Genomic DNA, 16,114 nt, shown 5'->3' with positions numbered 1-16,114 from the left:
TATTCCTGCCACTCTCTCCACTTGTAGCTCAACTAAGTAGTCAAAGCACAGAACCACATGATCACTAGCTCCTAGGGGCCTTTCATACATGATATCCTCAATGTCCAAACTATTCAAGGTGAATACATGTCCAGTCTTGCTGGATCATCCTCATCTCCCTCTTTGGTAGTGTCTCTAACATGTTGATGCATTAGGTCTTCTAGTACCACATCCATCATCTTGGCTCTCCATGTTCGGTACCCCCATGGGGCTCCAGGTTTTCCCAGTCAATCTCCTTGTGATTGAAATCACCCATAACTAGTAACTTTGCTCCCCCCATGTGAGGTCTTCTGGCCACCTCGGCTAGTGTGCCGACCATTGCTCTGTTGCTCTCATCGTATTCTTCTCTTGGCCTCCTGCAATTACCATTTTATGGCCCTCAGACTGGATTGTTCCTACTAAGTAGTCCCTTTCGCCCATGCCATCCATTCCTTCCATTTACGCAAATCCCCACTGGCTTTTAATGAGGAGTGCAACTCCGCCTTCCCCTCTCCTCCCTCTATCTTTTCTGAGGATTTGATATCCAGGTGGAAAGATTGCATCTGTTATCATCCTGACGAGTTTTGTTTCTGTGAGTTCTGTTATGTCTGGGGATGTCTCCTTGATTCTTTCATGCCACTCCTCACACTTATTTGTTATTCCATCTGCATTTGTATACCACCCTTCAACTTCTTTTCTAAAACTGTGGTCTGGGGGGTACATTGGGGTTGGGGAAGTGGGAGACCTGATAAGGAACATTGGGTGGTTGCTGTGGGGGTGTAGTTTGTAATGAGGTGGGTGGGGGCATTGAATTTGGCAAGTGTGTTTTGGTTAGAATGTTTGGTTGCACTGGGGTTGTCCTGGTTGGGGGGCTTCTGTAGGTAGTTGTGAGGGAGGCTGTATTTGATCTTCCTACTGAGTCTGGGTTCTCCTGTCCATCTCCATCTTCTCTCTTTCCTCCTTTCGTCTTTGTACCATCTCTCAGTTTCTGCCTTTCTTCTTGTGTTCTGTCACGGTCGAGATACACCTTCTGGTATGTCCCTTAGTCTTCCTTTCTCCTGCAGGATCTTCAGAGTCGATTCTGCCTTAAAAGTCACTTTCACTGGCGGGGTTCTCCTTCTTGCAAACCCCCCTATTCTCCAAAAAATTGCGAGCTGGGTCATGTCATCTTCTCCTATTGTTTTTATGATGCTTTCCATTGCATTTTCCCCTTGTTTTCTTGCTTTGCAAGTTTCCCCTTCAACTTCCTGGAGCCCATAAAGAAAGACTGACCTCTCCCTTTCATTCTCCCATTGAATATCCCTATGTATCCACTGATTCAATTTAATTTCCTCTATTGCAGCTTTCCTTTCTTCAGTTTCACTATCTATTGTACTTGGGCTCAGCTGCCTGTCATTTTCCCTTCTCAGCTTTCCATGGGCTCTACTGTGATCTGTTAGGGCCTCCACATATAGCTTAGCTCTTTCATCTACTACAGTCCCTTCTGATAGGGCTTCTACATGCAGTTTCGCTCTTTTGTTCCCTACAGTCCCATTGTTTGTGACTGAGGTAGCGGTCTCTGATGTCATTCCCAAATTGTTCTTTAGTTTTTTAGGCTGTTTCAGATTTTTCAGTTCCTCTTCTAATCTCTGTATCCTGGCCTCTGCTGCTATGACTTGCATCTCCCACTTCTTGCTTTCCATATCTATCCTCTCTTCCATTCTCATGCTAAGTTCTTCTAGTTTCTTTCCCCATTCATGTTCCCTTTTCATGAGCTCTGCTGCCCAATCTTCCTTTTGCAGATACATCCTCCTGTCCCTTGGTTTTCCCTCCTGCTCTCTGGCAACCCATTTTTTTTGGTTGCCTCAGAATGAAAAACTTATGTAATTCTGTGTGTTTGTTTTGTGGTGTGTTTGTCCGAGTTGGGAGGAGAAGGTAGAGGAGGAAGCTGTAGACAGTGGCTAGATAGGAGAGGGGTGGTGAGGGGGCCGAGTTTGGGGGGGGGAGGTAGAGGAGGAAGCTGTAGACAGTGGCTAGATAGGAGAGGGGTGGGGAGGGGGATTAAGGGGGGAATATGGGGAGTGAGGAGGAGGGAGTAGCAAAGGGAGAGAATGGGAGAGGGAGAGGGGGAAAGAGGGAGAGGGGGAAAGAGGGAGAGGTGGGGGAGAAGGAGGGTGAAAGAGAGAGGGGAGGGATCAGGGGAAGGAGTGAAAGATTGGCAGGGGAGGGGGCAGGGGTGTAGTGTATGTGTGAGACTGTATATGTGGGAATGTGTGAGTGTAAACGTGTGTGTAAACGTGTGTGTGTGTGTGTACTCACCTAATCACCTAATTGTACTCACCTAATTATGGTTGCAGGGGTCGAGACTCAGCTCCTGGCCCCGCCTCTTCACTGATCGCTACTGGATCCTCTCTCTCTCTGCTTCCTGAGCTTTGTCATTCCTCTTCTTAAAACTATGTATGGTTCCTGCCTCCACTACTTCACTTGCTAGGCTATTCCACTTGCTGACAACTCTATGACTGAAGAAATACTTCCTAACGTCCCTGTGACTCGTCTGAGTCTTCAGCTTTCAGTTGTGACCCCTTGTCCCTGTGTCCCCTCTCTGGAACATCCTATCTCTGTCCACCTTGTCTCTTCCCCGCAGTATCTTGTATGTAGTTATCATGTCTCCCCTGACCCTTCTGTCCTCCATTGTCGTCAGTCCGATTTCCCTTAACCTTTCCTCGTACGACATTCCCTTGAGGGGAGATTCATAGTTCCCGCGCGCGGATCAAAAAAAAATCGAAAATATATGAAAACTGAGTTATTGTTACCAAAAAATAGCTGAACTTTCTGGCTACACTCTGGTATAATTATTATCCTTGTACGATGTTTCTAAAAGGAATTACAGCCATTTATAACAGGCATGGTGACAGCGCTGACGCGACATATTGCGTAAGAAGCGCTGACTCGGCTTTGTTTACGTTTTTGTTACGTTTTTCCCCGTGTTATTTTTATCGTTTTTTTATATCTTTGTCTAATATAATACAAATTCACCATCTGAGATCATGCCAGAGTGGGCGGAGATAATATGATCAAGGAACCAATCGGGAACCCCTGGGAATAGTGCAGAAAATGGCCGACACCTCCAGCCAACAAAATATTCCATACCCACGCTAATATCAATTATAAGGCTTATTTATCTATCACAATTGATCTACTATGATATAATGCAATATAATAATAGCATATAAACATAAAAAGTACACCTTAAAAAAAAAAATATAGCATAATATGACGCCCCGAGGAAAAAATTTCTATCGATATTTCCCCTGAAGGTGAAGAGAGGGTCCGACCTCTCTCATCAGTGATGAGAGAAAACGGATTTACAATGGTTAACTGTAATAAACACTCGTAAGTCACGCAAAAAGTGTAAAATAAAGCGAATTTTTCGGGGAAAAAAATTATTTCCCGGGCAGCGGGCGTGCCGCGCGCTTCGGCCTATATCTCGAAAGTAACTTATTTACCTATTTGGGGAAGATCAGCTATATTTATGATTGAATTGACTTGATTTTCACAACAAACATAGGAGAATGATTGCTTTACGAGGTAGCGGTCGTGTTTCTGAACTATCCAAAATATTTTTAGATTTATGTGGACAACAAGGCCGACATCTTCCAATATATCAAAAAAGTTATGAAACTTTATTTTTTTTTAGCATGAAGATAAGGTTTATTTTAGACTTAAAAACGACATTTGATGGAATTAGAGGTGTTCTATCAGCAGCAAGTGTCAAAACCACTTTTCCAAGTACCACTGACTCCATATTTCATTTCCTTTTTGGCCGATATGATTGAAACTTCAGCACAGGATACTCAATATAACCTTCTAATAGTACACCAAAAATGAACGTAATCGGTTCATAAAAAAAATGTCGTTAAAACGCGGATCGCATCCGCCCTTGAGCTCTGGGACTAGCCTTGTTGCAAACCTTTGTACTTTCTCTAACTTCTTGACGTGCTTGACCAGGTGTGGGTTCCAGACTGGTGCTGCATACTCCAGTATGGGCCTAACATACACAGTGTACAGTGTCTTGAACGATTCCTTATTAAGGTATCCGAACGCTATTCTCAGGTTTGCCAGGCGCCCGTATGCTGCAGCGGTTATTTGGTTGATGTGTGCCTCCGGTGATGTGCTCGGTGTTATGGTCACCCCAAGGTCTTTCTCCTTGAGTGAGGTCTGTAGTCTTTGTCCACCTAACCTATACTCTGTCTGCGGTCTTCTTTGCCCCTCCCAATCTTCATGACTTTGCATTTGGCTGGATTGAATTCGAGAAGCCAGTTGCTGGACCACATGTCCAGCCTGTCCAGGTCTCTTTGCAGTCCTGCCTCATCCTCGTCCGATTTAATTCTTCTCATCAACTTCACGTCATCTGCGAACAGGGACACTTCAGAGTCTATGTGTGTGTGTGTGTGTGTGTGTGTGTGTGTGTGTGTGTACTCACCTGGTTGTACTCACCTAGTTGAGGTTGTAGGGGTCGAGTCCAAGCTCCTGGCCCCGCCTCTTCACTGGTCGCTACTAGGTCACTCTCCCTGAACCGTGAGCTTTGTCATACCTCTGCTTAAAGCTATGTATGGACCCTGCCTTCACTACATCGCTTCCCAAACTATTACACTTCCTGACTACTCTGTGGCTGAAGAAATGCTTCCTAACATCCCTGTCTTCAACTTCCAACTGTGTCCCCTTGTTGGTGTGTCCCATCTCTGGAACATCCTGTCTTTGTCCACCTTGTCAATTCCTCTCAGTATTTTGTATGTCGTTACCATGTCCCCCCTATCTCTCCTGTCCTCCAGTGTCGTCAGGTTGATTTCCCTTAACCTCTCCTCGTTGGACATACCTCTTAGCTCTGGGACTAGTCTTGTATGTTGCACATTCTCTAGTTTCTCTACGTGCTTGGCTAGGTGTGGGTTCCAAACTGGTGCTGCATACTCCAATATGGGCCTAACGTAGACGGTGTACAGGGTCCTGAGAGATTCCTTATTAAGATGTCGGAATGCTGTTCTGAGATTTGCTAGGCGCTTATATGGTGCAGCAGTTATTTGGTTGATGTGCACTTCAGGAGATGTACCTGGTGTTATACTCACCCCAAGATCTTTTTCCTTGAGTGAGGTTTGTAGTCTCTGGCCCTCCTAGACTGTACTCCGTCTGCAGTCTTCTTTGCCCTTCCCCAATCTTCATGACTTTTCAGTTGGTGGGGTTGAACTCCAGGAGCCAATTGCTGGACCAGGTCTGCAGCCTGTCCAGATCCCTTTGTAGTTCTGCCTGGTCTTCGATCGAATGAATTCTTCTCATCAACTTCACGTCATCTGCAAACAGGGACACTTCGGAGTCTATTCCTTCCGTCATGTCGTTCACAAATACCAGAAATAGCACTGGTCCTAGGACTGACCCCTGTGGGACCCTGCTGGTCACAGGTGCCCACTCTGACACCTCTCCACGTATCATGACTCGTTGCTGTCTTCCTGACAGGTATTCCCTGATCCATTGTAGTGCCTTCCCTGTTATCCCTGCTTGGTCCTCCAGATTTTGCACTAATCTCTTGTGTTGAACTGTGTCAAACGCCTTCTTGCAGTCCAAGAAAATGCAATCCACCCACCCCTCTCTCTCTTATCTTACTGCTGTCACCATGTCATAGTGCTCCAGTAGGTTTGTGACACAGGATTTCCCATCCCTGAAACCATGTTGGCTGCTGTTGATGAGATCATTCCTTTCTAGGTGTTCCACCACTCTTCTCCTGATAATCTTCTCCATGACTTTGCATACTATACATGTCAGTGACACTGGTCTGTAGTTTAGTGCTTCATGTCTGTCTCCTTTTTTAAAGATTGGGACTACATTTGCTGTCTTCCATGCCTCAGGCAATCTCCCTGTTTCGATAGATGTACTGAACATTGATGTTAGGGGTACACATAGCGCCTCTGCTCCCTCTCTCAGGACCCATGGAGAGATGTTATCTGGCCCCATTACCTTTGAGGTATCTAGATCACTCAGAAGCCTCTTCACTTCTTCCTCGGTTGTGTGTACTGTGTCCAGCACTTGGTGGTGCGCCGCACCTCTCCGTGTTTCTGGAGCTCCTTCTGTCTCCTCTGTGAACACTTCTTTGAATCTCTTGTTGAGTTCCTCACATACTTCACGGTAATTTCTTGTGATCTCTCCTCCTTCCTTCCTTAGCATGATTACCTGGTCTTTGACTGTTGTTTTCCTCCTGATGTGGCTGTATAACAACTTCGGGTCAGATTTGGCTTTCGCTGCTATGCCATTTTCATACTGTCGTTGGGCCTCTCTTCTCATCTGTGTATATTCATTTCTGGCTCTACGTGTGTGTGTGTACTCACCTAGTTGAGGTTGCGGGGGTCGAGTCCGAGCTCCTGGTCCCGCCTCTTCACTGATCGCTACTAGGTCACTCTCCCTGAGCCGTGAGCTTTATCATACCTCTGCTTAAAGCTATGTATGGATCCTGCCTCCACTACATCTCTTCCCAAACTATTCCACTTACTGACTACTCTGTGGCTGAAGAAATACTTCCTAACATCCCTGTGATTCATCTGTGTCTTCAGCTTCCAACTGTGTCCCCTTGTTACTGTGTCCAATCTCTGGAACATCCTGTCTTTGTCCACCTTGTCAATTCCTCTCAGTATTTTGTATGTCGTTATCATGTCCCCCCTATCTCTCCTGTCCTCCAGTGTCGTCAGGTTGATTTCCCTTAACCTCTCCTCGTAGGACATACCTCTTAGCTCTGGGACTAGTCTTGTTGCAAACCTTTGCACTTTCTCTAGTTTCTTTACGTGCTTGGCTAGGTGTGGGTTCCAAACTGGTGCCGCATACTCCAATATGGGCCTAACGTACACGGTGTACAGGGTCCTGAATGATTCCTTATTAAGATGTCGGAATGCTGTTCTGAGGTTTGCTAGGCGCCCATATGCTGCAGCAGTTATTTGGTTGATGTGCGCTTCAGGAGATGTGCCTGGTGTTATACTCACCACAAGATCTTTTTCCTTGAGTGAGGTTTGTAGTCTCTGGCCCCCTAGACTGTACTCCGTCTGCGGTCTTCTTTGCCCTTCCCCAATCTTCATGACTTTGCACTTGGTGGGATTGAACTCCAGGAGCCAATTGCTGGACCAGGTCTGCAGCCTGTCCAGATCCCTTTGTAGTTCTGCCTGGTCTTCGATCGAGTGAATTCTTCTCATCAACTTTACGTCATCTGCAAACAGGGACACCTCAGAGTCTATTCCTTCCGTCATGTCGTTCACAAATACCAGAAACAGCACTGGTCCTAGGATTGACCCCTGTGGGACCCCGCTGGTCACAGGTGCCCACTCTGACACCTCGCCACGTACCATGACTCGCTGCTGTCTTCCTGACAAGTATTCCCTGATCCATTGTAGTGCCTTCCCTGTTATCCCTGCTTGGTCCTCCAGTTTTTGCACCAATCTCTTGTGTGGAACTGTGTCAAACGCCTTCTTGCAGTCCAAGAAAATGCAATCCACCCACCCCTCTCTCTCTTGTCTTACTGCTGTCACCATGTCATAGAACTCCAGTAGGTTTGTGACACAGGATTTCCCGTCCCTGAAACCATGTTGGCTGCTGTTGATGAGATCGTTCCTTTCTAGGTGTTCCACCACTCTTCTGATAATCTTCTCCATGATTTTGCATACTATACATGTCAGTGACACTGGTCTGTAGTTTAATGCTTCATGTCTGTCTCCTTTTTTAAAGATTGGGACTACATTTGCTGTCTTCCATGCCTCAGGCAATCTCCCTGTTTCGATAGATGTATTGAATATTGTTGTTAGGGGTACACATAGTGCCTCTGCTCCCTCTCTCAATACCCATGTGTGTGTGTGTGTGTGTGTGTGTGTGTGTGTGTGTGTGTGTGTGTGTGTGTGTGTGTGTGTGTATGTGTGTGTATGAGTGTGTATGTGTGTGTGTGTGTGTATACACACCTAATTGTACTCACCTAACAGTGGTTGCAGGGGTCGAGACTCAGCTCCTGGCCCTGCCTCTTCACTGATCGCTATTAAGTCTTCTCTCTTCTGTTCCATGAGCTTTATCATACCTCGTCTTAAAGCTATGTATGGTTCCTGCCTCCACTATATCTCTCTCCAGATGGTTCCACTTCCTGATTACTCTATGACTGAAGAAATACTTCCTAATATCCCTTAGACTGATCAAAGTCTTAACTTCCAATTGTAACACCTTGTTTTTGTGTCCCATCTCTGGAACATCCTGTCTCTGTCCACCTTATCTATTCCACCCTCCTGTAATCCATTGTCGTCAGGCCGATTTCCCTTAACCTTTCTTCGTAGGTTATTCCCCTTAGCTTTGGAATTAGTCTTGTTGCAAACCTTTGCACTTTCTCAAATTTCTTGATGTGCTTGACTAGGTGTGGGTTCCAAACTGGTGCTGCATACTCCAGTTTGGGCCTGACGTACACAGTGTATAGAGTCTTGAATGATTCCTTAATAAGGTATCGGAACGCTAGTGTGTGTGAGTGTGTATACTCACCTAATTGTACTTGTACTCGCCTAATTGTGGTTGCAGGAGTCGAGTCTCAGCCCCTGGCCCTGTCTCTTCACTGATGGCTGCTAGGTCCTCTCTCTCTGCTCCCTGAACTTTGTCATACCTCGTCTTAAAGCTGTATATGGTTTCTGCCTCCACTACATCACTTGCTAGACTATTCCACTTCCTCACAATCTTATGACTGAAGAAATACTTCCTAACATCCCTTTCACTCGTCTGAGTCTTCAGCTTCCAACTGTGACTTGTTTCTGTGTCCCCTCTCTGGAACATCCTGTCTCTGTCCACCTTATCTATTCCAATATTTTGTATATCGTTATCATGTCTCATGACCCTCCTTTCCTCCAGTGTCGTCAGGCCGATTTCCCTCAACCTTTCTTCGTAGGACATTCCCCTGAGCTCCGTGTGTGTGTGTGTGTGTTTGTGTGTGTGAATAAACAATAGAAAGAACAGGGACTGGAACCATGGTCCATTCTTGTTGGGAAGGTCCTGTGTTCTAATCACTTATCCACAGAGATTACAATAGCACTTCTGTGGCATGGTTATATCAGCATCACTAACTGTGACGCAACTCTCTTCCCCCCAGTCCCAGAAATTTCCTTGACACATCTGTTCTAATACCCTACAAAGCCACAATGTGCATCAACCAATCATAAGCCGCAATGAACTATTTATCTTCGGTTAATGCACTATTACACCCTTATCATATTTGTTAAATGCTTTTGCAAAATCTATGTCCATTACTTCTTCATCCAAGATCATGTAATGGCCTATCAGCTGCAAAAGACAGGAGGACTTGCTGCAGATCCGTGTTCCCTACTGGTGGTCAAGGGCCTTCTGAACGGTGTTGAATTGCCTGTTACATTAATTAGTACTTTATCCCGGTACAGGAATGATCTGGTGGAGTTCATGGGTCATCTGAGCAGCGATGGAATGACAATGCTTCCTCCCAGTCTAACAAGTCTTCACCTGGCTATAGTGAGTGATGACCACGCTCAAAGCCTCCTGCCAATAGATTCAAAATTGTCTCAACTAAACATTCTCAGTGAGTGAACCATTATATCCTGTATCCTTCTATGTCGTGTGATTATGATGTGTGATGGTGTTACTAGCAATGTTATTTGTGAATCGTGTCCTGCTTTTTACTGTGTTGCTAGTGATGGGTTATGTTTTGTTCCTAATTGTATGTGATGTTTGTAGTAATGTTAATGGTGAGCTGAGTTTTGTTTCTTAATGAATTTGGTGGTGGTTGTGGTGGGTTGAACTTTTTTTTATGCAGTTTGTGCTAGTAGCGGATTGTGTCTTGTTTTATATAGTGTGTGAGTTTTCCTGTTGCTAGTGGAGGAGTGTCCTGCTGCTTATTATGGCTGATAATGTTGAGGAGGTGCTACTGATGGATCTCTCTTACTGTATTGTGTATGGATGTTGAGGATGAATATGGCTTACTTGGGTACTGGACGACAGTAGCGTGAGATACGTTTCGAGTTGTGCTAGTTTGTAACTATTGCCCATTTTATGTTGCACTCTGCGATTATTGAGTCTGATAGTGCTGTATATATATATATATATATATATATATATATATATATATATATATATATATATATATATATATATACAGGACAAGCCACGGGGGTGGAAATCTTTAGCTCAAGTACTTTCACACTTCCCAGTACGTCATCAGGAGCTGTGCAATGTTGCAAGGGAGCAACTAAAGCAGGGAGAGAGGTCTCAGAGTAGCGTAGGTGTCACTGGCCACAGTTACCCTTAGTCTAAGGGTAACCGTGGTCAGTTTATATATATATATAAATATATATATATATATATATATATATATATATATATATATATATATATATATATATATATATATATATATATATATATATATATATATATATATATATGTCGCTGGTGGCCTCTATGATCATGATGTGTATCAGTGTTTCTAGGTGTTAGTGTTTTGATATGTCTTGTTGTTGCTCTGCTGTGTAATCATGGTGTGGGACGGTTTCTGGTGATGCTGTAGGTCAACGGTGAATTTGTGTTCTCTGATGTTTTTTTTATACTTCTACCACTAGAGCTTCCATTATTGTTGTGCACTCTTTCTTTTTTTTTTTTACTGTATGATTGTGTTACTGGTTTAGCTGATGTTATACTGTAGTCTGATACTGTATTTTATGCCGTCCCTTACTGTATGATGATGGTGTTAGCTAATTATTAATGAGGATCTGTGTCCTGTCTCTTGCTCTGCGACGATATTTTATTTTGTGCTAATGATATTATATTTCCTGTCTACTGTAACATGGTGTTGCTGTTTGAGCTAGTGGTGTTCTGAAGCATGTCTACTACTCCATGATAAAGGGATAAAAGGAAAAGTGGGTAGATGGACCTATAACTTTTTAACAAATACAACAGAAAGAGTAATAGTAAACAGATTAAAGTCACAGCCGTCTACAGTGAAAAGCTCTGTTTCACTCCCATCCTTTTCCTCATCCTCATATCTGACATAGAGATTTAAGCCACAGCCCCGTGTCCTCCTTTGCTGATGATACAAGAACTTGCATGACAGTGTCATCCATCGAGGACACTGCAAATCTTCAAGCTGACATTAACCAAGTCTTTAAAATGGGCCTCAGAAAAAAATATGAAGTTCAATGAAGATTAGTTTCAATTACTCAGGTATGGAAAACTCGAGGAAATATAAACTGGATTGGAGTATAAAACAAATTCCAACCACAAATAGAACGAAAACTAATGTAAAGAACCTGAAAGTGATAACGTCAGAGAATCACACTTTCAAAGATCGCAACACTGTCTCTACCATATCTGTTAGGGAATTAAAAGACAATGAGAACTTTCAGAACTAGCGATGTCAAGCCAACGACGATTCTCTTCAAATCGCTTGTTCACTCTAGGCTGGAATTTTGCTGCTCACTAACAGCCCTTTTCAGGGCAGGCGAAATTGCAGACCTGAAGAATATACAGACAACTTCCACTGCATGTAGAAGTACTCGCTGGTGCGCAGGCGAATATGAGACATGATAATATACACTTTGAAATCTTTGAGACTAGTCCCAAATCTGCTCACGAAAATAACTCCCAACGAAAGCAATAGACTCGGCAGGCGGTGCAACATCCTCCCAATGAAAAACAGGAGCGCCATTAGTACGCTAAGAGACAACACAGTAGGTATCAGGGTCCAAGACTGTTCAACTGCCTCCCAGCTCCTAAGAAGGAGCTGGGCAGGCACCTAAAGTCAGTACCTAACCAGCTAGACTTTGATTCGTACGACGGTTTGTGAGTGGCCGACAGTAACAGCCTGGTTGATCCACTGCAATCCCTGGTCATGGACCGGGCAGCGGTGACGGTGACTCCCGGAACTCCCTCCAGGTACACGCCTTGATCATAACATATGTTCTTGCTGATAATTCTAGTGAGGTGTGTACTTTTAATGTGTAGTATAAAGTTTTTAAGGCAGGAGCGAATGTTTGCCTTTCAGTGGTTTTGCAGATTTGCACACAAGTTATGTTAGAGTAATTTTAATAACCCTTTCAGGATCCAGTCCCCGATCCGAAACTTGTCCACAGCGTCCAAGAATTTTCAAATGTCTGAGACCCATGTGAGGTCTGAATCTAATGCAGAGAATTAGTGATTTGGAAATTATTTGGAGTTGCGGAATTACCAAAACTAATATCCAGAGGGCTGAGGAGGGGTTGTCGAGGTGGTTTGGACATACAGAGAGGAAGGAACAAAACAGAATGACTTCGAGAGTGTATAAATCTGTAGAGGAGGGAAGGCGGGGTAGGGGTCAGCCTAGGAAAGGTGGGAGGGAGGGGGTAAAGGAGGTTTTCTATGTGAGAGGTTGGACTTTCAGCAAGCATGTGTGAACATGTTAGATAGGAGTGAATGGAGACAAATGGTTTTTAGGACTTTACGTACTGTTGGAGTTTGAACAAGGTAACATGAAGGGATTCAAGGAAACCAGCAGGCTGGACTTGAGTCCTGGAGATGGGAAGTACAGTGTCTGCACTCTGAAGGAGGGGTGTTAATGTTGCAGTTTTATAACTGTGGTGTAAGGGTGCTTCTGTCAAGACTGTGATGGAGTGAATGATGATGAAAGTTCTTCTTTTTCGGGCCACCCTGCCTTGGTGGGAGACGGCCGATGGGGAAGTGGAACAGAATTCTTCCTCCGTAAGCCGTGCGTGTCGAAAGAGGCGACTAAAGTGCCGGGAGCAAGGGGCTAGTAACCCCTTCTCCTGTATATATTACTAAATTTAAAAGGAGAAACTTTCGTTTTTCCTTTTGGGCCACCCTGCCTCAGTGGGATTCGGCTGGTACGTTGAAAGAAAGATATGTATATATGTGTGTGTGTGTGTGTGTGTGTGTGTGTGTGTGTGTGTGTGTGTGTGTGTGTGTGTGTGTGTGTGTGTGTGTATGTGTGTGTGTGCGCGTGTGTGTGTGTACTCACCTAGTTGTGGTTGCAGGGGTCGAGTCATAGCTCCTGGCTCACCTATTCACTGGTCGCTACTGGGTCACTCTCCCTGAACCATGAGCTTTATCATACCTCTGCTTAAAGCTATGTATGGATCCTGCCTCCACTACTTCGCTTCCCAAACTGTTCCACTTACTGACTACTCTGTGGCTGAAGAAATACTTCCTAACATCCCTGTGATTTATCTGTGTCTTCAACTTCCAACTGTGTCCCCCTGTTTCTGTGTCCCATCTCTGGAACATCCTGTCTTTGTGTGGGTGTGTGAATACACACACATACACACACACACACACACACACACACACACACACACACACAGGGGGGTGCACCAGCAAGTGCTGGATGAGGTACATATAACCAAGGAGGAGGTGAAGAAGCTGCTATGCGAACTTGACACCTCAAAGGCGGTGGGACCAGACATCTCTCCGTGGATCCTTAAAAGGGAGCAGAGATATTGTGTGAACCGTTAACAAAGATCTTCAACACATTTGAAACTGGGCAACTCCCTGAGGTATGGAAGATGGCAAATGTAGTCCCAATTTTTAAAAGGGAGACAGACATGAGGCACTAAACTACAGACCTGTATCACTAACGTGTATAGTATGCAAGGTCATGGAGAAGATCATCAGGAGGAGAGTGGTGGAGCACCTGGAAAGAAACAAGTGCATAATTGACAACCAGCATGGTTTCAGGGAGGGAAAATCCTGTGTCACAAACCTACTAGAGTTTTATGACAAGGTGACAGAAGTAAGACAAGAGAGAGAGGGGTGGATCGACTGCATTTTTTTGGACTGCAAGAAGGCCTTCGACACAGTTCCTCACAAGAGGTTACTGCAAAAGCTAGAGGATCAGGCACACATAACAGGACAGGCACTGCAATGGATCAGAGAATACCTGATAGGGAGGCAACAACGAGTCATGGTACGTGACGAGGTGTCAGAGTGGGCGCCTGTGACAAGCGGGGTTCCACAGGGGTCAGTCCTAGGACCTGTGCTGTTCTTGGTATATGTGAATGATATAACGGAAGGGATAGACTCAGAAGTGTCCTTGTTTGCGGACGATGTGAAGTTAATGAGAAAAATCAAATCGGATGAGGATCAGGCAGGACGACAAAGAGACCTGGACCTGCTACAAGCATGGTCCAGCAACTGGCTCCTTGAGTTTAACCCTGCCAAATGCAAAGTCATGAAGATTGGGGAAGGGCAAAGAAGACCGCAGACACAATATAGTTTAGACGGCCAAAGTCTGCAAACCTCACTCAAGGAAAAAGATCTGGGGGTGAGTATAACACCGAGCATATCTCCTGAGGCGCACATCGATCAGATAACTGCTGCAGCATACGGGCACCTGGCAAACCTACGGATAGCGTTCCGATACCTCAGTAAGGATTCGTTCAAGACTCTGTATACCATTTACGTCAGGCCCATACTGGAGTATGCAGCACCAGTTTGGAATCCACATCTAGTCAAGCACGTCAAGAAGTTAGAGAAAGTGCAAAGGTTTGCAACAAGACTAGTCCCAGAGCTACGGGGATTGTCCTACGAAGAAAGGTTGAGGGAAATCGGCCTGACGACACTGGAGGACAGAAGGGTCAGGGGAGACATGATAACGACATATAAAATACTGCACGGAATAGACGAGGTGGACAAAGACGGGATGTTCCAGAGAACGGACACAGACACAAGAGGTCACAATTGGAAGTTGAAGACTCAGATGAATCAAAGGGATGTTAGGAAGTATTTCTTCAGTCATAGAGTAGTCAAGCCGTGGAATAGCCTAGAAAGTGAAGTAGTGGAAGCGGGAACCATACATAGTTTTAAGGCGAGGTATGATAAAGCTCATGGAGCAGGGAGAGAGAGGACCTAGTAGCAATCAGTGAAGAGGCGGGACCAGGAGCTATGACTCGACCCCTGCAACCACAAATAGGTGAGTACAAATAGGTGAGTACACACACACAAAGATCTTCAACACATCATTTGAAACTGGGCAACTCCCTGAGATATGGAAGATGGCAAATGTAGTCCCAGTTTTTAAAAAGGGAGACAGACATGAGGCACTAAACTACAGACCTGTATCACTAACGTGTATAGTATGCAAGGTCATGGAGAAGATCATCAGGAGGAGAGTGGTGGAGCACCTGGAAAGAAACAAGTGTATAATTGACAACCAGCACGGTTTCAGGGAAGGAAAATCCTGCGTCACAAACCTACTGGAGTTTTGGACTGCAAGAAGGCCTTCGACACAGTTCCTCACAAGAGGTTACTGCAAAAGCTAGAGGATCAGGCACACATAACAGGAAAGGCACTGCAATGGATCAGAGAATACCTGACAGGGAGGCAACAACGAGTCATGGTACGTGACGAGGTGTCAGAGTAGGCGCCTGTGACAAGCAGGGTTCCACAGGGGTCAGTCCTAGGACCTGTGCTGTTCTTGGTATATGTGAACGACATAACGGAAGGGATAGACTCAGAAGTGTCCTTGTTTGCAGATGATGTGAAGTTAATGAGAAAAATCAAATCGGATGAGGATCAGGCAGGACGACAAAGAGACCTGGACAGGCTACGAGCCTGGTCAAGCAACTGGCTCCTTGAGTTTTACCCTGTCAAATGCAAAGTCATGAAGATTGGGGAAGGGCAAAGAAGACCGCAGACACAATATAGTTTAGATGGCCAAAGACTGCAAATCTCACTCAAGGATAAAGATCTGGGGGTGATTATAACAACGAGCATTTCTCCTGAGGCGCACATCAATCAAATAACTGCTGCAGCATATGGGCGCCTGGCAAACCTACGGATAGCGTTCCGATACCTCAGTAAGGATTCGTTCAAGACTCTGTATACCATTTACGTCAGGCCCATACTGGAGTATGCAGCACCAGTTTGGAATCCACACCTAGTGAAGCACGTCAAGAAGTTAGAGAAAGTGCTAAGGTTTGCAACAAGACTAGTCCCAGAGCTACGGTGATTGTCCTACGAAGAAAGGTTGAGGGAAATCGGCCTGACGACACTGGAGGACAGGAGAATCAGGGGAGACATGATAACGACATATAAAATACTGCACGGAATA

At 45.0% G+C, this 16,114-nt stretch overlaps 1 protein-coding gene across 2 annotated transcripts in view; it reads left to right on the top strand.

Moving 5' to 3' along the window:
* The window catches only part of LOC128696863 (uncharacterized), a 167,915-nt gene that overhangs the window by 127,833 nt on the left and 23,968 nt on the right, over positions 1–16,114 (top strand). For both annotated transcript variants that reach the window (XM_053788293.2, XM_070096219.1), the window contains exon 3: positions 9,444–9,598. In XM_053788293.2, the coding sequence (XP_053644268.2) occupies positions 9,444–9,598 (155 nt within the window). The remainder of the gene's footprint in view (positions 1–9,443; positions 9,599–16,114) is intronic.

The sequence above is a fragment of the Cherax quadricarinatus genome, chromosome 52, assembly GCF_038502225.1.
Source record: "Cherax quadricarinatus isolate ZL_2023a chromosome 52, ASM3850222v1, whole genome shotgun sequence".
In the NCBI taxonomy this organism is placed as follows: domain Eukaryota; kingdom Metazoa; phylum Arthropoda; class Malacostraca; order Decapoda; family Parastacidae; genus Cherax; species Cherax quadricarinatus.
The sequence above is the reverse complement of the archived record's forward strand: the minus strand, read 5'-3'. Positions and strand labels throughout refer to the sequence as shown.